We start from the raw sequence: 25,800 nt of genomic DNA on the forward strand, positions 1-25,800 counted from the left end.
AGAAAAATTAAAAAGCAGAAGCCCAGAAAAATTGTGGCGGTGTCAGGGATCACAAAGTCGTATCTATTGGCCATACACCAGTTTCCCGGAATGCAGCTCACATTTCACTACGTTCCAAACACCCACCAGGCCTGTGCCCCTAACCTATCCCAAGGCCAATTCCGGCCACATCCGCCCCGCCCTGGCCTTGACAGTGGAGCCTGCGCCAAGGGCAGGCGTGTTGGCGCGCCAGTTCCGCGCGCTCCAGTTACGCACGTTGGGTGGCACACCCTGTTTCCGGCGCTCAGATGGGATTCCACAAGGCCTGTCGCCTAGTCATGATGTAAGCTCCGGTTGCCTGGCTGACTCGGAAGTGGGAACTCTGGCCAGTGAGACTGTCGTGTGTCGTGTGTCGTGTGTCGTCGCTGCTGGCCCTTCAGGCTCTGGTAAGGAAGGAAATAGCTTGAGGGGAGGGGATCGTCGAGTCTGCAATGGGATTTTTGTCTCCTACTCGAATGCCAGTTCAGGCCTCTGCACTCATTCCTCCTCCAAATTCCTTGTCCTGTGCTTTCCTGACCACTGACCCTCTCCTTTGTGATCTTCGACCCTGTCTGATTTGGGAACCCCTGACGAACCCTAGGTCTGACGTCTCTACCACTCTTTGCCATTCCTCTCCGGGAAAAGGCCGGGATACTGCTGGCTTTGCGTTATCTATGACTTCCTTTCTCCAAAACATGCACCGGGTGTGTGGGTCTCCCTTCTTCCCGCCCAGTCCTTATGGAACCTAGAGGAATAAAAGTATTAAGAGGGGACAACAGATAGCCAGACGCCAGGTAAGGTAATATTAAACAGGAGTCATAGTACACAAATCAGTTGAAAACATATCGTAAGGTGTTGACTTTTCATAAGCGATCACTTCATCACTCAAAACTCAGCTGGCACTCTGCTTTATGCTACCTCTGCATTTAGGTTCAGAAGACGCTTATATTTGATGGTTCTTCTCTTTGGAATCACTTTTCTACTCCTAGAGCAAGATTGTGTTTCGTCTCTGCCATAGACTGTTTTGGTCTCACATGGGAGCCCTCCTGAGATAAAATGGGACCCAGGAAAATAGTGTCTGCTTGATTATATCCTAGCTTGCTGATGTGTTGGAAGGACCTATTTCAGGCCCAAATAGAGGGGCCTGAAAGGATTGTTGGGTGGAGCATACAACTATGAAAACATTTTAATTCCTTTTTTTGTTTGATGTATGTATAACTCATCAGGACAGAGACATTAACGGATTATTTTATACAGCTTGATTTTGACAATCCCAGTTTTACAAAGTACTCCAAGTATTTGTTTAAAAGCAATACCAAATCTGATGTTAAAACATTTGTGTACCCACCTCTTTAAGAGCTGATAATGTCCCTTAAGAGATTAACAGTACTGTTTTTAAACAAAAGATTGAATCAGGGGGTTGTGAGAGTATTTCATAGGGTAGAGGTAGACAGCTATTACATATGCAGACCCTTGCAGTGAGTTATCAGAGTGAAACATATGTTTAAGGAGAACATTAAAAAAAGAATCAAATCCAAAAGCTCTAAAGATTAGTGGTTGTACTATCTCAAAGGCTAACAATAGGATAGTTCTGTATTTTTATGTGGCAGTTGAAAATAGCAGACTATAAATTATCAGTGATGTTGAGTTTGAAACAAAATATCAAGGTCCCATTTTATCCAACCTTTCTTTCAGGGTGGGTGATTCTAGGTACTTGTTTTACCTTTGTGAGGCCATTGAGCAAATCTAGAATGGCATCTCCACAAAGGTTCTCATCAAGTGATTAGTCTTCCCTTTTCCTGTAAAACTTTTCTATAAGTAGTTACATGGTATTAGCCCTTTCTCTGTGAAAATAGTTTTGTGCACAGATTTGAAATCCATATGAAAAAGATGAGGTTAGTGAGGTTGGCAAAAACCTTTTTGTTTTTCAAAAAGACACACAGCAGATATAACAACAGATTTATTTCTATTCTCTATTCTATATATGCTGAGATACAGTTGAGACATAGGTCTGGACCTTCCAACTGCAATCCAAGACAAAGAGTAAAACCTTTACCTTGAAGTAGATTCATGGTGCTGCTATTATGAGGTCAGGACTAATTTCACGTAAAACTGAATAATTCAATAAATATTTATTTGTGATTTTGTGATTTTAGTATATAATGCCAGATAGGAGAAAAAGTAATCAGATATGAACCTGTATTCCAGTTGCTTACAGTGTAGCACAGGGTAAGATCTGCATTAGGAATACAATGTAGAAAGTTATAAATCCTATTAAAAATAGAGATAAAATGTAATGGGAAGCAGGTTTCATATGTGCCAGTATAGTATTCAAAAAAGGAGAAGATAATGCCATTTATCTCTCCTCTTTCTTGATATTCTTAAGAGCCTTCTATCATATGTTGTGTATTACATTCATAGTTGACCCTTGAACAATATGGGTTTGAACTGTGCTGGTCCACTTAAATGCATAATATTTTTCAATAAATATGTACAGTACTGTAAATATATTTTCTCTTTATTATTTTCTTAATATTCTCCAGCGTTATTGTAAAAATACAGTATATAATACCTATCACATACAAAATACATGTTAATTGACTTTATGTCATATGTATGGCCTCTGGTCAACAGTAAACTATTAGTTAAGTTTTGGCAGAGTCAAAAGTTATAAGTGGATTTTCTGCTGCATGGAGGATTGGTGTCCCAACCACATGTTCTTCAAGGGTCAGCTATGCTTCTTTCTGTGTAGATGGTATAAGTGATTCATCTCCTTTGTAGTAAACTGAACTCTTTTCAGTTGTGTTTTTAAAAACCAATTCAAACTTGTTTACACAATATAAGGGAATCTATTGGCTTTTATAACTGAAAAAACGCCATCTCCAATTTCTGTTTTCCTGTATGTTGGCTTAGTTTTAGGATAGGCCATTTCTAGGGGGTGGAAAGATGGCAACTCCATGTTTATGTCTTAACCAGCCTAGCAACTTAAGCAGGAAAAAAAGAGATCCCTTTTCTGTACATTCATCTAGAGGCCTGAAGCTAATGTTTATTGAATTTCATAGGCCTTGCTAGAGTCTTGTACTTACTCCTGAATCAGTCAGTTTGGCCAGAGAATGCTGTATTCTTTTTGGTCAGGCCAGCTTCATATGCCCATTCCTGAAGCTAGTGGGTGAGGTCATCTTTTATTTTTTATTAATTTTTTTATTGTTCAATTACAGTTGTCCCAATTTTCCCGCCATTGCTCTCCCCTCCCTACTCTGCTCCCTCTGTCAATCCCTTTTCCCTTTTCCTTTACCGTGGCTCCTTTATACATGCTCCTTGACTAGACCCCTTCTTTCCCTCTGTTCTCCTTCTTTCACTCTCCCCCCTCCCCTCTGGTTACTGTCAGTTTGTTCCTTATTTCCATGTCGTTGGTTCTATTTTGCTCGTTTGTTTTGTTCATTAGGTTCCACTTATAGGTGAGAGCATATGGTATTTGTCTTTCACTGCCTGGCTTATTTCACTTAGCATAATGCTCTCCAATTCCATCCATGCTGTCAAAAAGGATAGGAGCTCCTTTCTTTCTGCTGTGTAGTAGTATTCCACTGTATAAATGTACCAGTTTTTTGATCCACTCATTTACTGATGGGCACTTAGGCTGTTTCCAGCACTTAGCTATTGTAAATAATGCTGCTATGAACTTTGGGGTGCATAAGTTCTTTTGAATTGGTGTTTCAGGATTCTTAGGGTATACTTGCAGTTGTGGGATCACTGGATCAAAAGGGAGGTCATCTCCTTTTAAATATATGAATTAAGAATGGGATGGATCCCCAAGGGAATAATGTGGGTGTTATGTTGAAAAAGGAGAATGGTATTTGGAAACAGAAAATAACAAGAGCTCACTATACTTTTTGCATTCCTCTTGACATCAGAATACTTTAGGATAGAAGTAGAATGGTAGTCAGGTAACAATTAGACAGTTCTTGTCTTCTGCATAAATTAGGGCTAATAATTAAGTTCATACAATGATTAAATCAGGGGAAAGCCCTCTCCAAGATTTTTGTTAATTTTAACACTGCTAATTTTTTGCATTAAGCTCAACTAAATTATACATAACAAAAAATACATAGTTATACATAGCATAACAACAACATCTAACAGTTCAGTTCCTTGAAGCAGTAAAGCCTAGCATCATGCTGAGAGGAAACTAGACTATCTGCCTAAGTCATTACAGCTAATTAGCCATTAGCTCTATTCAGAAGACATGACAGAGGAACATGGAGCAACTGGTGGAGATGCCACAGAATTGTCAAGAAGTTTGTAATCTTTCTCCAAAAAATAACAGTAACTTTCCTGATTTGCATTAGCTTTTGTTAATATGATTCAGTGAGGAGTCTTATCTCAATAAATTAAAGGTAAACCATTTGTTTTTGTTTTTTTTCTCCTTTCCTTATACCCCTGTCCTCACTTCTGCTAAGGCCTCTGTTCTTATAGCAGTTCAACATCCTTGTAGCAGAATATTCATACCCTTTGTCTCTTCACATGCTTTTCAGGGTTGTATTTCTGTGCTGTGGCCTTAAATTTTTCAGAAATGGGAGAAAGCCTTTCAGAAAGCTCTGCTTATCCCATTGTGCCGTTATGTCCCCTTTGCACTTGAATGAGGAAATGTAATCAGAAGAGTGCAAATGCAGGTTCAGTTACCTCCACTAAATACCTTTGAGGTATATATCTATTTCATATTACACATTAGGAATTTGTGTTTCTTCAGTATTGTAAAAAATCAGATAAACAATGAAAGTTAAATATAAAAGTAATCAAAGATGATTTAGGGGTTTTTTAAAGATTTTATTTATTTATTTTTAGAGAGGGGATGGAAGGGAGAAAGAGAGGGAGAAAAACATCTATGTGTAAGAGAATCATAGATTAGTTGCCTCTTCCACACCCCCAACTGGGCACCTGACCTGCAAACCAGGCATGCACCCTGGCTGGGAATCGAACTGGCGACCTTTCTGTTCGTATGTCGGTGCTCAGTCCACTGAGCCACACCAGTCAGGGCAGATCATTTAATTATTAGTGGAAGTAATATCTGTAGTTGTAAGCCTAGGAGTAGAAATAGATCAAGTGTGTGTGTGTGTGTGTGTGTGTGTGTGTGTGTGTGTGTGTGTCTAGAAAGTATCCAGCCATGTTATATGAAAAATAAAGACATTTATTGAAGAAGATACAAGATATAAGAAACATTGTACATACCACAATGATGCCCCAGGACCCTTCAAAGTAGGCACCTTGGGACCTCACACAGTTCTCCCAATTGTCATCAGCTGCCCTGTCATATTTTCCAAAATCTCATCAACAGTCTGAAATCTTTTTCCTTTCTAAAGCAATTTTAGTTTTGGGAAAAGCCAGAAGTCACAGGGCACCAAACCTGGGCTGTAGGGAGGCTGAGTCACCTGGGTGATTTGATATTTCACCAAAAAACTCTGCATGAGATGTGATACATGAGCAAATACATTGTCATGAAGAAACTGCCAATCACCAGTTGCCTGCAGCTGTGGCCTTGTGTGAATCATCTGAATAGTTTCTGCAGAGGAATGTTCAAGCTTAAAGCAAAATTTGATGCAGATCCGTTGTTCTACTCAGGCATTTTGAATGCAATGGCCACACTGTACACATGCTCACTGAAGGATGTCTACTGCCCCCACTGACTAGTACAGTGAAGTCATCATTGTTCATACATGCGCATTCCAGTCCACTGTCCTTGGCTGCCAGGTTACATTGATGTTGCACAAACCATTCTTGTTATATTAACAATGTTTGGACTTTTTCCAGACAGATTCTGTGTGTGCGTGCGTGTGTGTGTGTGTGTGTTCTCCCACAACATGCTGCTAATCTGGTTTCCATCCTGATTTGTCAATCCATGTCTGAGATATAGGCTTACATTTAGTATGTATGTAGCTGAGGAATTCCCAGCTCTAATAAATAGTCATGGAAGCCAGAGCAAGTGCCACCTCATGCTCCTGGTAAATGAGAACTAGTTGGCCAGCCTAGAGATTTATGGGAAATCCATAGCTTGCTGTATTACTTTTAGGTGTCACATTGTTGTTACAATTAGGTGAGTTCCCTGTTTTTTCTTTCTACTTAACCTGTTTTTTAAAGGTATAACAAATAGAAACATGTCAACAGATAAATGAATTCCAGCTGAACATTTTGTAAGTGTTTTTGTTTTAGCCCCCCCAAAAGCAGGCCAAACTTGTCCAGTTGGTAGGTTTGTAACCATTTTGCCAAAATGTCTTAAATGCTGGGACAGAAATGTTAAAGTCTTACTAAAGCCTTTAAAAACGTGAGTATATTACAACTGGTATGTTATCTGACCTTCTGTGTCTAATACCTGTCCTTTCTATAGCCCTTCCCCTAGGTCTGGATGGAGGACACTTTAAAGTGAAATGACAGACCAAGAGAATAACAACAACATCTCAAGTAACCCCTTTGCTGCTCTTTTTGGCTCCCTGGCTGATGCCAAGCATTTTGCAGCAATCCAAAAAGAGCAGCTGAAGCAGCAATCTGGTAAGTGGAGGAGCCAATAGCAGCAGATGAGATGACCTAGAATGAGTCTTCCCAAATTAAACATTCTTTGGGTCCTTAATTGCGATTGGAATTTGAATTTAGAGCAGAAGTTGTTTTTGTTTGTTTAGGGCATAAATTGGAGTAGAGGATTGTTCACTTTTGTTATTTATTTTGTTTTGTTTTGGAATATTTTCCTCCCTGTCCTCCCCCTGAATAAAAAGAGACCAGATTACAAGTAGTTTCATAGTAACAGGGCCTTGACCCCAGACTGTCAAGCTGATTTATTTTTTAAATCACCTAGTAAAAGATATTTAAATCTTTTTAATATGGGAAACTGAAGTTGTAGGTGGAGGTACAGAAAGCAAGTCACATGCATCTATAGAAAACAGATGTATAAAAGGAAAAATTATAAAAGTTTTTTGGCCTGTAGACAAATAAATTAGATTTGTTTTCAAGCCCAGTACTACAGAATCTATCTCATGTGAAATGCTTCTTCTATTCCATGGGTGACCACTATCATAGCTTACTGCTATTACAACAGACTTCTGAGAAAATACGATCCTTAGCCTTAATGTAAAAAAAAAAAAATCACAGTATCTCACTGATCAGAAAAATGGTTTTCCTAATCTGGGACCAAAGTTAAGATCAAGCATAGTTTCCTATTGTAAGGAAACACATAGACTAGAAGAATTAGGATGATGTTTCTCAAACTTACTAGTCTTCAGAAGGTATTCACAATCCTTCAAGCCCTCTTCTGTTCCTCTTCTGTTACCTACAAAAAGAATAATAGTGTTTTTCTTTTTAGGAAAGGAGAAATGTTTATATTTTCCGTTTTGTTTATTTTAAAAGTGTTCAGATATGTAGCTGAGTTGTGACTTTGCACTCTGTTTAGGATTGAATACAAAGGCGATAAGAGTAAGACAGATGAGTCGTAGACAGGGTGATGATTGAAGCAAGGGAGAAATAAGTATAATGCTGACTATTTTTGGTATTTATAAACACTTGCTTCCAGAGAGACCGGGAGAGAAACAATAGGCAGTGTGTTTTGTGTGTGTGGTTTTTTTAAGATTTTATTCATTTATTTTTAGAGAGAGGACAGGGAAGGAAGAAAGAGAGTAAAGGAACATTGATATGTGAGAGAAACATCAATTGGTTGCACACCCCAGCCAGGGAACTGGCCTGTAATCCAGGCCTGTGCTGGCAGCCCTTCAGTTTGCAAAACAATTTCCAACCCACTGAGCCACACCAGTCAGGACAGCAGTGTGTGCGTCTTAGTGCTGACTTTTTAATATGATATAAAGAAGCAGGTCTGGGTCTCAGCCTCTGAAATCTCTCCCAGATATCTAGGATACTGGCTTAGAAAGAGAAAGCTTGGATTAGGAGATTGTAGGTGAGAAAGGAGAATGAGGAACAGGAAAAATACGGAAATGAGAAAATGAAACTTATGAGTATGTGGATGAGGGAAAGTTTGCTAAATAGGTTCTTAGCTCTGATCACACTTGGGAGTTCAGAGAACTTAACAGTATTTGAGTAGAGTGACAGAACACTTGCTCTGACTGCAAGTAGACATAAGGCTGGCTAGAGGAGGGAGCATTGTAGGCACCAGTCAGTGGGGACAAATCAGTAACTTCTGTTACCATTTTGACATCTCATCATAATATGTTTACACTGAGTTTATCATGCCACTACGGCTAACCTGTTTTCTTTTCCACCAGCAGTTAGTATGCTGCCAAAACTTTTGGCCTCATATATTGAGCTTCCTTTTTACTAAATTCACCACACTGAAGCAACTCTTCTGAGAGTTTTGCCTGGGCTTTCCAAATAACCATTTTGTTAGTAACAAAAAGCATATACAGAACTATGTGTGGCTTTGAGTGACAATACTACTTTTATACTCATTCACCACAAGTGCGATACTGAGAGTCAGTCTTTTAAGTTGCTTTATAAAAAAGTAAAATGACTTAATAAGAAAAAAGTAACAAATCACTCAGAAAAAAAGTATGCACAAGCAATTTACATATAATAAATTATTTTTAAAATCAGTCTAAGTAGAAATGTTCATTAAAAACAATTAGATAGTATTTCTTTTTACCTGTGACATTTGTGAAGATTTAAACAGGCATTTTCTCATATATTGTTGGTAAGCATGTAAAATTAGAGCACTATTTCTGAGATAATTTAGTAATGTATGTTAACTTTTAAATGTTCAAGTTCTTAAACCTAGCAATTCTACTTCTACAAATTCAGCCTACAGAAATACTCATACAAGCACACAAAAAGAGTAAGTTATAGCCTCTGCAGTCCTGTTTGAAATCATGAAAAATTGGTAACAATCCAAACATTCATCAGCTGAGAAGTAGCTACATAAATCACAGTGTGCACATACAATGCAATAATACATAGCAGCTGTTGAAAAGAGGTAGACTTAACAGAGAAAGGTGTTAGTGCTGATTATGTTCAAAAAGCAAGCTGAAAAGCAGTATGTACAGTATGATCCCATTTTTTATAAAAATTAAAAATCATAGAAATAAACATTAGCACCAGAATAGGAAAAAAATATGGAAAACTTTGCTAAGTTAAGGGGTTGTCCATAGTGGACTGGTTCAGAGGAGACTATTTACATTATATTTTCCTGTACAGTTTGGAATCATTAAAACAAATGTGCCATGGCTGTTCTACTTCATCCCTATTTCTCCAGGAGCTTCATCTCACTTCCCCAGTGACCTGGCTGGGAAGGGCTATCAGGCATCCAGACACCACCACAAAGGTGTTTCCCAGTCCATAGGAGCAGGTGTCAGCGCCAGGAGCATCCCTCCAGGCCGACCATGCACTGGACGATGGCCCTATAAACCAACAGATCCCAGATAAAAGTGACTACAGCTTGGTGGCCAGCCTGAACAACATTAGTAATCTCACCACTGTCCTGTGGCTATTTATTTCTGAGAACATGACTCATGTTTTGCTACTAAAAATGGAATCAGGGTTACAATGGAAAATGCAAAGTGTATGCAAGCAAATGCTTTTACTCAGGCTGGAATATTTTAAGATTTTTTTTTAATTGTTGTACAAGTACAGATGTCTCCATTTCCTACCCACTCCTCCATGCCCACACCACGCATCCCTGCCTCCCATCCTCCAACCTACCCCCTTTGGTTTTATCCATATGTCCTTGATACGGATTCCTTGATGACCTGTCCCCTATTTTCCCTCATTATGCGTCTCCCTCCTCACATCTGATTACAGTCACTTTGTTCTTTATTTTAATGCCTCTGGTTATAGTCTGCTTGTTTGTTTGTTTTGTTGATTAGGTTCCACTTATAGGTGAGATCATATGGTATTTATCTTCCCCTCCCACCTCACCGCCCCCGCCTTACTTCCCTTAGCATAATGCTCTCCAGCCCCATCCATGCTGTTGCAAAGGGTAGGAGCTCCTTTCTTTCTGCTGTATAGCATTCCGTTGTGTAAACGTACCATAGTTTTTTGATCCACTCATTTACTGATGGACACTTAGGTTGCTTCCAGCATTTGGCTGTTGTAAATTGTGCTGCTCTGAACATTGAGCTGCACAGGTTCTTTTGAACGGGTGTTTGAGAGTTCTTACAGTATAATCGCAGCAGTGGAATTGCCAGGTCAAAACACAATTCCGTCTTTAGTTTTCTGAGGAAATTCCACACTCTTTTCCACAGTGGCTGCCCCAGTCTGTATTTCCGCCAACACAGCACTAGGGTTCCCTTTTCTCCGCAACCCCGCCAGCACTTGTTATTTGTTGAGTTGTTTCTGATGGCCATTCTGACCATCATTGTGAAGTGGTATCTCATTGTGGTTTTAATTTGCATCTCTCTGATGGCTGGTGACGCTGAGCATCCTTTCCTATATCTCTGGACTCTGTGTACGTCCTTCTTGGAGAAGTGTCTGTTCAGGTCCTTTGCCCATTTTTTAATTGGGTTGTTTGTCTTCCTGGAGTGGAGTTGTGTGAGTTCTTTATATACTTTGGAGATCAAACCCTTGTCTAAGGTATCATTGGCAAATATATTTTCCCATACATCTGGATCCTTTTTCATTTTGCTGATGTTTTCTTTAGCCGTACAGAAACTTTTTATTTTGATGAGGTCCCATTTGTTTATTCTTTCCTTTATGTCCCTTGTTCTAGGGGATATATTGGTGAAAATATTGCTGCATGGAATATCTGAGCGTTTCCCGCCTATGTTCTCCTCTAGGACTTTTATGGTGCCACGACTTATATTTCTCTTTTATCCATCTTGAGTTTATTTTTGTGTATGGTGTAAGTTGGTGGTCGAGTTTCATTTTTTTTCATGTAACTGTCCAGATCTCCCAACGCCATTGGTGAAGGGGCTATTCTTACTCCATTTTATGCTCCTGCCCCCTTTGTCGAATATTGATTGACCACAGAGACGTGGGTTTATTTCTGGGTTCTCTATTCTGTTCCATTGATCTATGTGTCTGTTTTTATGCCAGTACCAGACTGTTTTGATGACAGTGGCTTTGTAATATAGTTTTATGTTTGGTGCTGTGATCTGTCCTACTTTGTTCTTCTTCCTCAAACTTGCCATGGCTATTCAGGGTCATTTAAGGTTCCATAAAAAGTTTTGAAATGTTTGTCCTATATCTGTGAAATATGTCCTTGGTATATTAATAGGGATTGCATTGAATCTGTAAATTGCTTTGGGTACTATGTACATTTTGATGACGTTAATTCTTCCAACCCATGAACTTGGGATATGCTTCCATTTATTTGCGTCTTCCTTAATTCTTTCTTCAGTGTTCTGCAGTTTCTGAGTACAGGTCTTTTACCTCCTTGGTTAGGTTTATTCCTAGGTTCTTTATTTTTCTTGCTGCTATAGCAAGTGGGATTTTTTTTCCTGATTTCTGTTTCTGATACTTCATGGTTGGTGTACAAAAGTGCCTTTGATTTCTGAATATTGACTTTGTATCCTGCTGCTTTGCCAAATTCACCTATTAGGTCAAGTAGTTTTTTGGTGGAGTCTATGGGGTTTTCTATGTACACTATCATATCATCTACAAACGGCGACAGTTTTGCTTCCTTCTTTCCAATTTGGATGCCTTTTGTTTCTTTTTCTTGTCTGATCGCTGTGGCTAGGACTTCCAATACTATGTTGAATAGAAGTGGTGAAAGCAGACATTGTTGTCTTGTTCCTGATCTTAGTGGGAAAGCTTTTAGTTTTTGCCCATTGAGTATGATGTTGGCTGTAGGTTTCTCATATGTGGCCTTTACTATGTTGAGGTATGCCCCCTCTGTTCCCACTTTGCTAAGTGTTTTTATTGTAAATGGGTGCTTTTTCAGTTGCTCATCAAATACTTCTTCTGCATCTATTGATATGATCATGTGATTTTTGTCATTCCTTTTATGTGATGCATTACATTTATTGATTTGCGAATATTGCACCGTCCTTGCATCCCTGGGATGAATCCCACTTGATCATCATGGATGACCTTTTTAATGTGTAGCTGGATGTGGTTTGCCAATATTTTGTTGAGGATTTTGGCGTCTATGTTCATCAGCGATATTGGCCTGAAGTTTTCTTTCTTTGGTGTGTCTTTATCTGGTTTTGTGATTAGGATGATGCTGGCCTCATAATGAGAGTTTGGGAGTCATCCCTCTTCTTGGATTTTCTGACATAGTCAGAGAAGGGTGGGGGTTAACTCTTCCTTTAATGTTTTGTAAAATTCTCCTGTGAAACCGGCCGGTTCAGGGCTTTTGTGTGCCGGAAGTTTTTTGGTTACTCTTCTGATTTCACCAGCTGTTACTGGTCTGTTCAGGCATTCTGCTTCTTCTTCACTCAGTTTTGGAAGATTATATTTTTCTAGAAATGTGTCCATTTCACCCATCTTTTTGAATTCCTTGGCATATAGTTGTTCATAGTAATTTCCTGCAGTTCTTTGTATTTCTGTGGTATCAGTTGTAATTTCTCCTCTTTCATTTCTAATTTTGCCTATTTGGGTCCTTTCTCTCTCTTTTTTTTTTTTTTTCTTGATGAGTATGATTAAAGGTCTGTTGATTTTGTTTATCTTTTCAGAGAACCAGCTCCTGGATTTAATGAGCCTTTGAATTGTTCTTTTAGTCTCTATGTAGCTCAATTCTGCTCTGATCTTGGCACTTTCCTTCCTTCTACTCATTCTGGGCTTTGTTTGTTGTTGTGCCTCTGGTTCTTGTAGATACAGGGTTAGGTTGTTTATTTGAAATGTTTCTATCCTTTTTAGATAAGCCTGTATTGCTATGAACTTTCCTCTCAGGACTGCCTTTGCTGTGTCCCATAAGTTTTAGACTGTTGTGTGTTCATTTTCATTTGTTTCCAGAAACTTTTTTATTTCTTCCTTGATCTCATTGTTAATCCATTCACTGTTTAATGGCATGCTATTCAGTCTCTATGAGTTTGAACGTTTTTGAGTTTTTTCCTGAGGTTGGTTTCCAGTTTAAAGCCCTTGCGGTCCAAGAAAATGCTTGATATGATTTCAGTTTTCTTGAATTTGTTGAGCCCTGCTTTGTGTCCTATCATGTGGTCTATCTTTGAAAATGTTCCATATGCATTTGAAAAGAATGTGTATTTTGCTTCTTTGGTTTGAGAGGTTCTGTATATATCAGTTAAGTCCATTTGACCTAGGACTTTGTTCAATGCTACAATATCCTTGTTGATATTTTGTTTGGAAGATCTATCCATTGTTGACAGTGGGGTGTTAAAATCCCCTGGAATGAGGATGTTGCTATCTATATCTTTCCTGAAGTCCTCCAAGATTTTTCTTATATATGTGGGTGCTCCTATGTTGGGTGCATATATGTTTACTATGTGTATGTCTTCTTGATGGATTCTTCCCTTGAGTATTATGAAGTGTCCTTCTGTGTCTCTTTTTACAGCCTTTGTTTTAAAGTCTATTTTGTCTAACAGAAGTATTGCTACCCCCTTTCTTATTTCCTGTTCATTTGCCTGGAATATTTTTTTCCAATCCTTGACTTTCAGTCTGTGTAGGTCTCTTGTTCTGAAGGGGGTCTCTTGTAGGCAGCATATGTGCAGGTCATGTTTTCTTATACATTCATCTACCCTCTGTCTTTTGATTGGAGCATTTAATCCATTAACATTTAAGGTTATTATTGATAGGTACTTATTCATTTTTCCCCCTTTGTACCTGTGTTCTTCTCTCTCTCTCTCTCTCTCTCTCTCTCTCTCTCTCTCTTTTTCTTCATCTTCTATAGCCCTCTCTGTAGCATATCTTGCGATGCTGGTTTGGTGGAAGTGTATTCTTTCAGCCTTCTTTTGTCTGGGAAACTCCTTATTTCACCTTCCATTTTAATTGAGAGTCTTTCTGGGTACAGTAGTCTTGGTTGCAGGCCTTTGCTTTTCATTAGTTGGATATTTCTTGCCATTCCCTTCTGGCTTGTAGTGTTTCTGCTGAGAAATCAGCTGCTAGCCATGTATGTTACTTCCTGTTTCTCCCTTGCTGCTTTTATGATTATCTCTTTGTGCTTAAAACTTGGCTTTTAAATTACAATGTGTCTTGAAATAGACCTCTTTGGATTCATCCTGTTTGGGTCCCTCTTGCATCTGAACTTGGGTGGTTATTCCCCTCTCCAGTTTCAGGAAGTTTTCTGTCTTTATTTTTTTCCAACAGGGTTTCTATCCCTTTCTCCTTTTCTTCTCCTGGTATTCCTATAATTCCAATTTTGTTGCGTTTCATGTTGTCTTGCAGTTCCCCTAAGCTATCTTCATATTTTTTTAGCCTTTTTTCATGCAGCTGCTCTCCTGGGTATTTCTTTCTACCTTGTCTTCCAGCTCACTAATTTGGTCCTCTGCTTTATCCAGCCAGCTTGTAATTTCTTCTCGTGTGTTTTTTTATTTCAGAAATTGTATTCTTCATTTCTTCCTGGTTCTCATTTATAGTTTCTATTTACTTTTTCATACTGTTTTAGTTCTCACTCAGTTCCTTGTGTTGTCTGTGACTTCCTTGAGCATCCTTTTAACCATTCTTTTGAATTTTATATCTGATAGTTTGCTTGTTTCCATTTCATTTAGCTCTTTTACTGGGGAGTCCTACATTCCTTTCGATTGCAGGATCTTTCTTTTTCTACCCATTGTAGGTGACTCTTTTTTGTTTGTTTCTGCAATTCCCGATGTTCTGCTTTGCCAGTTGTCTTCGTAGGGTAAACTACTGTGGTAGGAGTTCTGTGGGACTCAGTGGAGTGGTCTCTCTGATCTCCTTGTCTGGATGCTCTAGGATTGCCATTTCTTCTGTTTTTGTGGGCCCTCTTGTTGTACTTGGGGTTTACCTGTTGGTGGCTCCTTTGTCGGTGGGTTTCTCTTCCTCAGCGGGTTTACTGGTATTTACAACTCCCACTTTATCTTGTATGTGATCAGGGGCAGGGCAAAGGCTAAATGGATCAAGACAGTGGGGAGAGTATTCTACAGAATTTAAAATACCAACAAGTAGAAAACAGGTAGGAGATCCTTTGGAGAAGTACAGCAACTACTGTGATATTTCACCCAACTAGCCACTTTTTTTAAAAGGTGAAAAAGAGATAAGACTCTTAGCATTAGGGAAAAAAAGAATGTGAGCTGACTCCAGAAAGCAGAGCACTTATGCAAGGTTAGATGGTAAGATACAATGAGAGTAATGGGTAGAAACTTGGCGTAGTATGCAAGAAAATAAAGTTAACACTACACTAATAAAGCTCAAGAAGATAGCAAAATGGACCGAGACCAGGGAAGGGTGCTGTGTGGGATTTGGAACAACAATAATATGACAGAAATATATAATCTAAATAAAAAGAATAAAAAGTAAAAGACCAAGAGTAATGTTTTACTGGGATACGAGTGAAGTGACAAATTAAAGTGCAATATGAAAGGGAGAACAAAGAAAACCAATCAAACAATGAAATCAAACAAAATTAAATGGAAAGAAGATAAATAAAAAAATAAAAAATAAATAAATTGCAAGTTCTGAAGGATAGCAAAGTGAAATTTGTCTCAGTTGTTGGTGTTAGCCTTCTGATCTCTCTTTGGATCTGTCTTTGGTCCTTTCATGGCTCCAGGTCTTAATGTCTTACACTTGCAAAAAAAAAAAAAAGAAGAAGAAGAAAGAAAGAAAAAGGAAAAAAAAGCCTCCTGTTGACTTTAAACCTGTCAGGCAGGTTCTGCTGGTCATCCTTGATGCTACAGGCAGTAGGGGGTAGGGCTCCATTTTTTTTTTTTTCTTACCTGTAGTTCTATGGAGCTTGGTCTGGGCTACTACAATATTCACAGGTTCCCAGCCTCCAGCCCAAGCCCTCAGAGTGCTGCATGGCCCACACTGTCCATGTGCACCAGGCCGTTGCCTTTAATCTACCTCGTTGTACAACCCTTTGATTAGTCTGTCAGTTGCACTAAGTGAGAGCAAATCGTACCCCTCCTCCTCCCTCTTTGCTGGCCTGGGTGCTGCACACACAAAGTCCCTTCAGAGCAGTTTAGTTCCCTATTAAATTAAGTCTCTCTGAAGACTGCTACCTCTCTGAGCCCCTGATGCCCTCCTTTGATCAAACCAAGAGGCGCCCTGAATGGGAGAAAATCACCCCCCACACACACACCCCCTGTGGCCCAGCTGCTACACATAAGAGGTCTTTGCACTGTGGCTGAGAGCCTTTTTTTGAGCAAATTCCACTTAGCTGTGGGAGGCCATTCCTAACAAGCACCTGGCTTTCACACAGCTGAACTCTCTGACCAGTCCCCTGAGACTGTCTGGGTCATGGTCAGTCATGGGCCATCTCTTCTCCCATCTCCAGGTTTCACACAGCTCCCGTTTTTTTTATAGTGTCCCAGCCAGTGACCACAGTCCTAGCCAAGGTATACCTTCTGCTGCGTGTCTCCCACTGCCTCTTTACTATCCCCATGCCTCCCCAATGACTCCAAGCGCCCAGGTCTTTCCTGGCACAGGTCGGTGACTTTTCTGTTCTGGGAGGGGAGGGAGCTGCCAAGTTACAACCACTGACTCTGCTCTCCTCTAAAGTTTCTGCAGCAGCCACAGTCCCTGGAGCAGGGCCCAAGGACCTTTACATCGGCCTACAAAATCTTCTTACCATCCATTTTTAAATGTCCCTGCAATATTTGGCTTCCAAACTTCATATAAGCTGGGATTCATTGGCTGTTGACTCTGTTCTTTGAAAGATCAGCTAGGTGTCCCTGCCAGGTGTCCCAAATGGGTGCATGCAGAAGTGGGTTCAGCTCCCACCTATTTCACCGCCGTCTTCCCAGCTTTTAAGAATTTAAAGTTCAGGAAGAGCCTATTACTTTTCAAATTAATTTAACTGTCCTTTTAGACTGCTGATCTATTTTTGGAGCAAGTCCTAAGCCAGGGAGTTGAACTGCACTTCGAGTGTGTTACCAAGGTTATTGTTACCCTTTAATGCTATTTCTAGAAGGAGTGATGATAGTCTGTAAAATCAATACTCAAGAGCCTAAAGAAACAGGATTTTGGTTTCTGAAGCACCAATGTTATTAATAAAATTATTCTGCAGTCAGAGGGGTTCCATGAAGCATTTTCTGAATAGGATATGACTAGTGAGGTCCTACAGATCACCATCTCCTGACAAGCCTTATTTTGAGTTACCTTCTTTTGGGAATGCAGGGAGCTACCACCTTGACTATCCCAAAGATTCTGATTCGATGAAATCATTTAATTGTAATCAGACCCAGTTCAACAGATACAAGAGACTTCTTTACTGAAACCCTCTGCAAAGGCATTAGTCCTGCCTTGTGAGGTATTCGTTTGGATAGATAACCAAGGATTCCTCTCATTACAGTATATGATTAGAAATGAAGATGGACAGATATGTTATGTGGACTATTAGTGCTGCCCTGATAAAGAGGTTCCTGAATCTGAATCTTAAGTATGACAATACACTGTGACATTTATGTGTACATTCATGATAGGTCATGTTCTCATTCTTCATGACCTTGTGTCGGATTTTCTAAAAATAAGCATGGATGAGATAGAAGCAAGATCCCTGTACCCTAAGTTTTGTATTTTATATATAAATATTTTCATATAGTCACAGATTATCCAGTACTGGACTATCCTATGGTTCTGTCTTTTGAATTCATGGGAATTATATATTCTATTTAAATAGGACATTTCAAAAGCCTGGAAATTTAAAGTTTGATGGGACCATATATGAAATGTTCTTTTCTTTATTTACTATTAGAAAAAGAAAAGGTGTATGGGCATTGCTTATTAATGTGAATTCTGGAGAATATATCTTAAAACAGTGATTCTTCAAGTGTTGTGCCTAGACCAACACCATCAGCATTACCTAGAAACTTGTCAAACTCCGCAAGTGGGCCAACAGCCTATAACTTAAAAAGCAGCTCCCTCATCCCCAGATATGTTGATATATGCTAAAGTTTGAGAACCACTGTGTTAAAGGGGACTTTTTAAAAATTAGCATTTAATTGCATTGAAGTGATTGCTTTTCTATATGATTTCTTCACAAACTTTCTGAAGCTTAGGCATCACCAAACAAATCTGAATAATCATATTTATTTTTAAAGTATTCATTTTGAAGAAATCTATGAACAAGATATAAAACAGCCTTCAGAGTTAATAGATTTTCTTCTTGTTCTTACAGATGTTCAGTGTAGTGTGTACTGAAGTAAGTGCTTATTAGATACCTTCTCTTTCCCTATAAGAGTTTCTCAACCAAACTACGGTGTAGAAAGCCAGCTATTTAGTGATTTTGCATTTCTTGGGTAATTTGCAATAAGAATTTTGTGGCATGTAGATATTTAATAATATGTAATACTAAAAGTAAAATAAAAGTAAATAAAACAAATGTGTTCTCTTAAAATCAGGAGAAGTCCATATATTTAAAATAATTAAAGGCATATTGATCTATTAGGTAATTTTTTGTTCACTAGGATTCTGTAGGGAAAATCATGTTGCTAATTTTGGCAGTGTGGGGTACAATTAATTAGGAGTAGAAAGAATAAAACTTTTTTTTATCTTTTGATTTGTAAAATGTAGTAGGCCATTTGGTCAAGAACTTCAGAGTCCTGTATTCAAGATATTGCCTAATACAACTCAATAGCAAAACAAAAACAAACAAAAAAACAAATAATCAAATTAAAAAGTAAGCAGAGGATCTGAATAGTACAGATGACCAATAAATATACAAAAAAGGCAGTCAACATCATTAATCATCAGGAAACTGCAAATTAAAACCACAATGTGATTATCACCTCACACCTGCTAGAATGGTTGTTATCAAAAAGACAAGAAATAACAAGTAGTGATGATGTGAAGAAAAGGGAACTCTTTTGCACTGTTAGTGGGAATGCAGATTGGTGCAGCCACTATGAAAAACAGTATGAAGATACCTCGAAAAATTAAAAATAGGACTATTATATGACTCAACAATTCCTCTTCTGGGTACTTATCCGAAGAAAACATCAAACACTAACTCAAAAAGATACATGCACCCTCATGTTCATTGCAGTATTATTTTCAAACACCAAGGTATGGAAACAACCTCACTGTCCTTCAACAGAGGTACGGATAAAGAAAATGTGATATATACATAAAATGGAATGCTATTCAACCATAAAAAAAGAAAATCTTGTCATTTGTGACAACATGCATGGACCTTGAGGGTATTATGTTAAGTGAAATAAGTCAGACAGACAAATATTGTATGATCTCACTTATGTGTGAAATGTTTAAAAGCCCTGGCCAGGTCGCTTAGTTGGTTAGATCATTGTCCCAATATGCCAATGTTGTGCATTTAATCCCCGGTCAGGACACATACAAGAAGTAACCAATAAATGTATAAATAAGTGAAACAACAAATCAGTGTTTTTTTTTTCTCTCTCTCTCTCTCCCCCCCCACTCCTTCCTCCCCTCTCCCCCTTCCTCTCTCTAAAATTGATAAATAAAAATATTTAAAAGGAAAAAAAGAGCTCATAGGTACAGAGAAGAGGTGGGGTTTGAGGGTGAGTGTAATGGGTGAAAGGGGGTCAGAAGGTGTGAACTTTCAGTTACAAAATAAGTAAGTCCATGGGGATGTAAGTGTATAGCATGGTGACTACAGTTAATAATACTGTATTCCATATTTGAAAGTTGCTAATAGAGTAGATCTTAAAAGTTTTCATCAAAAGAAAAAATTTTGCAATTATGTATGGTGACATGTTAACTAGACTTAGTTTGGTGATTATTTCACAATTTATACAGATATCAAATCTTATGTTATACACCTGAAACTAAATATTATATCTCAATTTTTTTAATGTCACCTAATTTGAGATGTTCACTAATTAGCTGATTAACTTGTTTCACATGCAAAATTATCCTTCTCCTGGTTATATTTATTATTTTTGGTAATATGCATGGTAGTCTTAAAAAAGAGGAGTATAACTGTTAATCGCTTACATTTCTTGGCAGATGAACTCCCAGCAAGCCCGGATGACTCAGATAATAGTGTGTCAGAGAGCCTGGATGAATTTGATTACTCTGTGGCTGAGATTAGCCACTCATTCCGTTCACAGCAGGAAATATGTGAGCAACTCAACATCAATCACATGATCCAAAGGATCTTCCTCATTACTCTGGACAATAGTGAGTTACAGACTTGCAGCCAGTCTATTCATTACTCAGCCTTTCCTGCTTGGGCTAGGGACTTGCTCTGAGAAATCTGTTGTATCTAATGGTTGAGCAAAACCACTGTACTCCCTGGAACACAGGGCTTATAGTTCAATGAAGCTTTGATATAACCTAAAATCAGTAGTTAGATGGAACTTTTATTCCCATTTTGATACTGACTGGGCTGTATAGCTATTTGCCTTTACTACCTTAAAGAGGAAATGGAAATGAGTCCATTTTTCTTCTCAGGGGTGTCTTAAACATTTAGACGGAAGCCCCAAGAGGTATGAGACAGTGTTTTTCATCTGTGCCTTATCTATTGTTAATCCCAAAGTTAGTGCTAATGTCTGAGATTTACTCTTTAAAAAATGCCATGATGTTAGGTTTATAACAAGCCTATGCTCTTTAATTGGGGGCGGGGGTGGCAGAGATTGAAATCTCTAGATACTGCCTTATAAGTCAAGGTCATTCTGCTATTACTTGAGTCAGACTTGGAGTTCAAGAGAAGTGCTGTCAAGATCAGTTGTCTCTATAAAACGGAAGCATTATCCTTAACCTACCAGATTAAAACCATTTCCCAGGTGACCCAAGCTTGAAAAGTGGGAATGGTATCCCCAGCCGCTGTGTATATTTGGAAGAAATGGCAGTAGACCTCGAAGATCAAGACTGGCTCGATATGAACAATGTTGAGCAGGTAACATTCATATATTCTTTATGTGTGCCTTCAACAAAAATTTAGCCATACAGTTGAACTCTGCTCACCTTTCCCACCATTACTTTGCTTACCTCCATCTCTTCTATTGCTTGTGGTGTTCCTCTTTTGGAATCTTATTGACTGTGGACACATGTCCAGATCTACCCATTAAGACCAGTTAAAATGTCATCTTACGTCTTTCTTCCTTATATCTTTTCCAAAATCCAAACAGGCATTTTACCTTATAGCTGCCTAATTAACATTAAGGGAATAAAAGTTTGGTAGGGAAGGCACTTGACAACTTGTAGTTTAACTTGATATGTTTAAATTACCTTTATAATACCAGGGGCATGAAAACAAGGAACAGACTGACAACAACCAGAGGGGAGGAGGAAGGAGGGAGGGAGATAGGTTGGAAAGAAGAGGAAGGGACTAGTCAAGGAACATGTATGATGACCTATGAATATGGACAACAGGGTGGGGATTGACTAGGGGGTGGTGCTGAATGGAGGAGAACAAACGCGGGAAAATTGGGACAACTGTAATAGAACAACAATAAAATATTTCATTTCAAAAATGTCCAAAGACAAAAAAAAGAAATAACCACAAAATAAACATAAGCTACCTTTATAATAAAGTCTGAATGAGATCAGCAATCACACAGAATAGTAGATTTCATGTAAGTTTAAACACTGATTCTCTATACCCTTCAACGAATACTGTTTTAATGTTTATTCTGTGCTAGGGGCTATACACTTCAGCTTGGTTTAGGATAACTTTAAATATACACAATTAAATTGCATATATATTTTCTAAAGTAATAAGACATTGAGTTCTATTTTCCCTTTTACTCTATATCCTGTGACTTGCAGTAACCTGTGTCAGAATTACTTTTACATCTCGACGGCCTACAGTTAACTTTGCAGTGGTTTAGTATTTTTGTTTATTTGTTTTTCTTAACAGGCTGTCTTTGCTCGCTTATTACTTCAAGATCCAGGCAACCACTTAATTAACATGACTTCTTCTACAACATTAAATCTCTCTGCTGATCGAGATGCAGGGGAGAGGCACATTTTTTGCTATCTTTATTCCTGCTTCCAAAGAGCCAAGGAAGAGGTAATAATATTAATAAGTCCCACTGAGTACTATATTGTCTTTTTGGGTATGACTTTAACATGTAAGCCAAAAAGCTGGATCAATGTCTTTTATATCAGTTTATACACATCATAGTATATCTGTAACTAGATATTAGCCACTATTAGTTGGCCTTTAAAATTTTAGTTTTCTTTCTGTGACTTGGAATCCACTCCTTTCCCCAGTGAACCAGTGCTTCTTATTCTCTCTGCAAACCTCTTTTAAAAATCACACAAGCCCTAGCTGGTGTGACTCAGTGGATTGAGTGCCCGCCTGCGAGCCAAAGGGTTGATAGTTCTATTTCCCAGAGTAGGGCACATGCCTGGGTTGCAGGCCAGGTCCTCAGCAGGGGGCGTGTGAAATGCAATCACACATTGATGTTTCTCTCCCTCTCTTTCTCCCTCCCTTCCCCTCTCTAAAAATAAATAAATAAAATCTTTAAAAAAATAAAATAAAAAATCACACACTAAAAAAGGTCTGATAAATTCATTTCCCCTGAGGTGTAAATAATAGAGTAGACCAAGCTTGGTTATTTCCAGGATTGGAATTCTAACAGGTAGGAGATTACTTAAACCAAAGAATGAATTCTCATGAATTTTCAAGCATCCAAGGGAGAGCAATATTGTTTTAGAACACAGCATCTTTTCCATTCTCTTTGCTATGTCCACCCTTATTCCAGAACTAGACTCTTCTCTCTCTTTATCCTCTTTCCAGATTACCAAAGTTCCAGAGAACCTGCTACCCTTTGCGGTACAGTGCAGGAACCTCACTGTGTCCAATACACGAACAGTTCTTCTCACCCCAGAGATATATGTTGACCAAAACATCCATGAGCAACTGGTAGATTTGATGTTGGAAGCCATCCAAGGAGCCCGTGAGTACATAAGCAAGATCTGTGAGCTTCTACATTCTGATTTCCAAATTTAAAATTCCTCTAAATGCATTGGAAAGCCTCAGAGTCACTATGGTTCCAGTAAAAATTAAGGAAGAGAGTTCACACCTTTACCTTTGAGATTGAATATTAGTAGAATTATCAAAAGTACCAGAAGTGTATATAAAAATTCCTATGACCTCCTTTCTCTCTCACTTGCCTTTTGTTAGATTTTGGAGATGTAACTGAGTTTCTGGAAGAGGTCATTGAAGCCTTGATATTGGATGAGGAAGTTCGAACATTTCCAGAGGTCATGATTCCAGTGTTTGATATTTTTTTGGGCCGAATAAAAGATCTAGAACTCTGCCAGATCCTGTTGTATGCATATCTGGATATTCTTCTCTATTTCACTAGGCAAAAGGATATGGCAAAGGTAAGTCTGAAAGGTGGTATATAAATAGTTAAGCTGGAGATTTAATAATTTTTGCTTCCCTATCCTGAGGGCATTATAATATCACCTACTGAATAAGAGAAAAAAAATGTTTTGGTTGTTATGTAGACTTAATTCTTTGAGGCCCACTCACCCCTTCACAGTTACCATGTTTTGCCATGTATAATGCTCAAATTTGTGAGGGAAAAATAAGGATGTGCATTACACATGGGTAGTACTAATTCCATATCTATATAAATAATTTTAATTCTTTTATTTATGCTTATATGTTAAAAGTGTAACTCTAGAAAGCAATAATGATATCTGTATGCAAAATAATACTCTGGAATAAGCTAATCAGTTCTGTTTCTAAATATAAAAAAATAATTGAATTAAAAAATTAAAATGGCCCTGGCTGGCGTGGCTCAGTGGATTGAGGGCCAGCCTGTGAACCAAGGGAACAGTTCAATCCACAGTCAGGGCACATGCCTGGGTTGTGGGCCAGGTCCCCATTAGGGTGCACTCAAGAGGCAACCACACATTGATGTTTCTCTCCCGCTCTTTCTCCCTACCTTCCCCTCATTAAAAATAAATTTAAAAAACATTTTTTTTAATTTAAATGATTTCTTTTCCTAAAAGTTTGATCCAATAACATGGTGCACATTATACAAAGCAAAATATGGTGTCTCATCATACAAATAAGTAGGACTTACCTTCTCCTACAGGTTTTTGTAGAATACATTCAGCCCAAGGATCTTAACAGTGGGCAGATGTACCAGAAGACCTTGCTGGGAGTAATCCTGAATATCTCCTGCTTGTTAAAGACTCCGGGTGTAGTAGAAAATCATGGCTATTTCTCAAATCCATCTCGTTCCAGTCCTCAGGAGATCAAAGTACAAGAAGCCAACATCCATCAGGTGGAACTGTTTATGGTCTATCCCAGCCCCCTCATCTTAGATTAAGTAGTTTCCTCAGGAAGCAGATGCAGACAAGGCTGCCTGAGCCTCTTTAGGAAAGCAGGTTGATCTGGTTGGCTTTCTACTATAATCACGTAAAAAAGTTGCCTGCTTTATAGCATGTGCTAAGAGCCAAGGGTAAACCTTAGTACGGTTTAAAGAATAAGCTGCTGCTCTTCTTTGTCCTATGCTGTAGCACAGCCTCTTCTTTCAACCCTTGTTTTTCTCACCAACCTGTCTGTTTCTTGCCACTTTAGCTCCTAAATCTTCTGACTGAACTCCAGCCTATAAATCAATTTTCCCCTTTCCCTGCTTCCTATATACTCTCTATTTGGGCTTCTTTGCATATATTATAGTAGAAGTCTGGCCAACAGGAGGGAGTAAATGGTTGAATTGGGGGTAGTTTAAGTCTCCCCTCATCTAAACCAGCTAAAGCACAGGTTTACAAATAACAGCAATAGCCAGATCCTTCCTGCCACCTGTTTTTGTAAATAGTTTTATTGAACACAGCCATGAACATTTGCATATTTGTTGTTTATGACCTGATTTCATGCCATAATGGTATAGTTGAATAGTTGCTGCAGAGACCATATGGCATGCAAAGCCAAAAATACTATCATTTGACCCTTTGCAGAAAAAGATCACTGACCCTACTCTAAATGCTATCTGCAGTTTGGCAGCTTATCAAAAAATCATAGGTGCCCAGAAAAAAGTTTTTTTAATCAGAACTTGTGGTAAGGCACAAGGAAAGTGAGGAAAATGATTAGGATTGGCATATTTTTAGAAATGGCCAGTAGCTAAGGTTTGGGAGTAACAGATATTAGAATTGTGAAACTGGAATGTTCTGTGGTTATGTTTTCTGGTTAAACAGTTCATGGCTCAGTTCCATGAAAAGATCTACCAGATCCTGAAGAATTTACTCCAGCTCTCTCCAGAAACCAAACACTGTATCTTGTCGTGGCTTGGAAACTGTTTGCATGCAAATGCAGGCCGCACCAAGATTTGGGCCAATCAGATGCCAGAAATCTTCTTCCAAATGTATGCCTCGGATGCCTTCTTTCTGAATCTGGGTGCTGCTCTCCTGAAGCTGTGCCAGCCATTTTGCAAACCCAGATCCTCTCGGCTCCTCACCTTTAATCCCACTTACTGTGCCCTGAAGGAGTTGAATGATGAAGAACGAAAAATTAAAAATGTACACATGAGAGGTAGGGGAGTACTGGGCTTCCCAAAAGTGTGTGTGTGTGTGTGTGTGTGTGTGTGTGAGAGAGAGAGAGAGAGAGAGAGAGAGAGAGAGAGGTAGGGGAGTACTGGGCTTCCCAAAAGTGTGTGTGTGTGTGTGTGTGTGTGTGTGTGTGTGTGTGTGTGAGAGAGAGAGAGAGAGAGAGAGAGAGAGAGAGAGAGAGAGTGAGTGAGAGAGGTAGGGGAGTACTCGGCTTCCCAAAAGTGTGTGTGTGTGTGGTAGAGGAGTACTGGGCTTCCCAAAAGAGTGTGTGGGTGAGAGAGAGAGAGAGAGAGAGAGAGT

The 25,800-nt window shown here is 38.8% G+C and overlaps 1 protein-coding gene and 1 pseudogene across 1 annotated transcript in view; both read left to right on the plus strand.

The window, feature by feature from the left end:
- Positions 1-305: 305 nt before the first annotated feature.
- Positions 306-25,800, plus strand: part of UBE4A (ubiquitination factor E4A) — a 49,654-nt gene continuing 24,159 nt past the window's right edge. Inside the window, exons 1-9 of the mRNA XM_054592339.1 lie at positions 306-425; positions 6,398-6,558; positions 19,996-20,169; positions 20,775-20,887; positions 21,851-22,003; positions 22,736-22,895; positions 23,123-23,325; positions 24,048-24,239; positions 25,150-25,483. Coding sequence (XP_054448314.1) covers positions 6,438-6,558; positions 19,996-20,169; positions 20,775-20,887; positions 21,851-22,003; positions 22,736-22,895; positions 23,123-23,325; positions 24,048-24,239; positions 25,150-25,483 — 1,450 coding nt within the window. The 5' untranslated portion in view covers positions 306-425; positions 6,398-6,437. The remainder of the gene's footprint in view (positions 426-6,397; positions 6,559-19,995; positions 20,170-20,774; positions 20,888-21,850; positions 22,004-22,735; positions 22,896-23,122; positions 23,326-24,047; positions 24,240-25,149; positions 25,484-25,800) is intronic.
- Positions 7,254-17,449, plus strand: LOC129086081 (cell cycle checkpoint protein RAD1-like; annotated as a pseudogene).

Source organism: Pteronotus mesoamericanus, unplaced genomic scaffold, assembly GCF_021234165.1.
Source record: "Pteronotus mesoamericanus isolate MK-2021 breed Mesoamerican mustached bat unplaced genomic scaffold, CSHL_Meso_final scaffold_36, whole genome shotgun sequence".
Taxonomy (NCBI): Eukaryota; Metazoa; Chordata; class Mammalia; order Chiroptera; family Mormoopidae; genus Pteronotus; species Pteronotus mesoamericanus.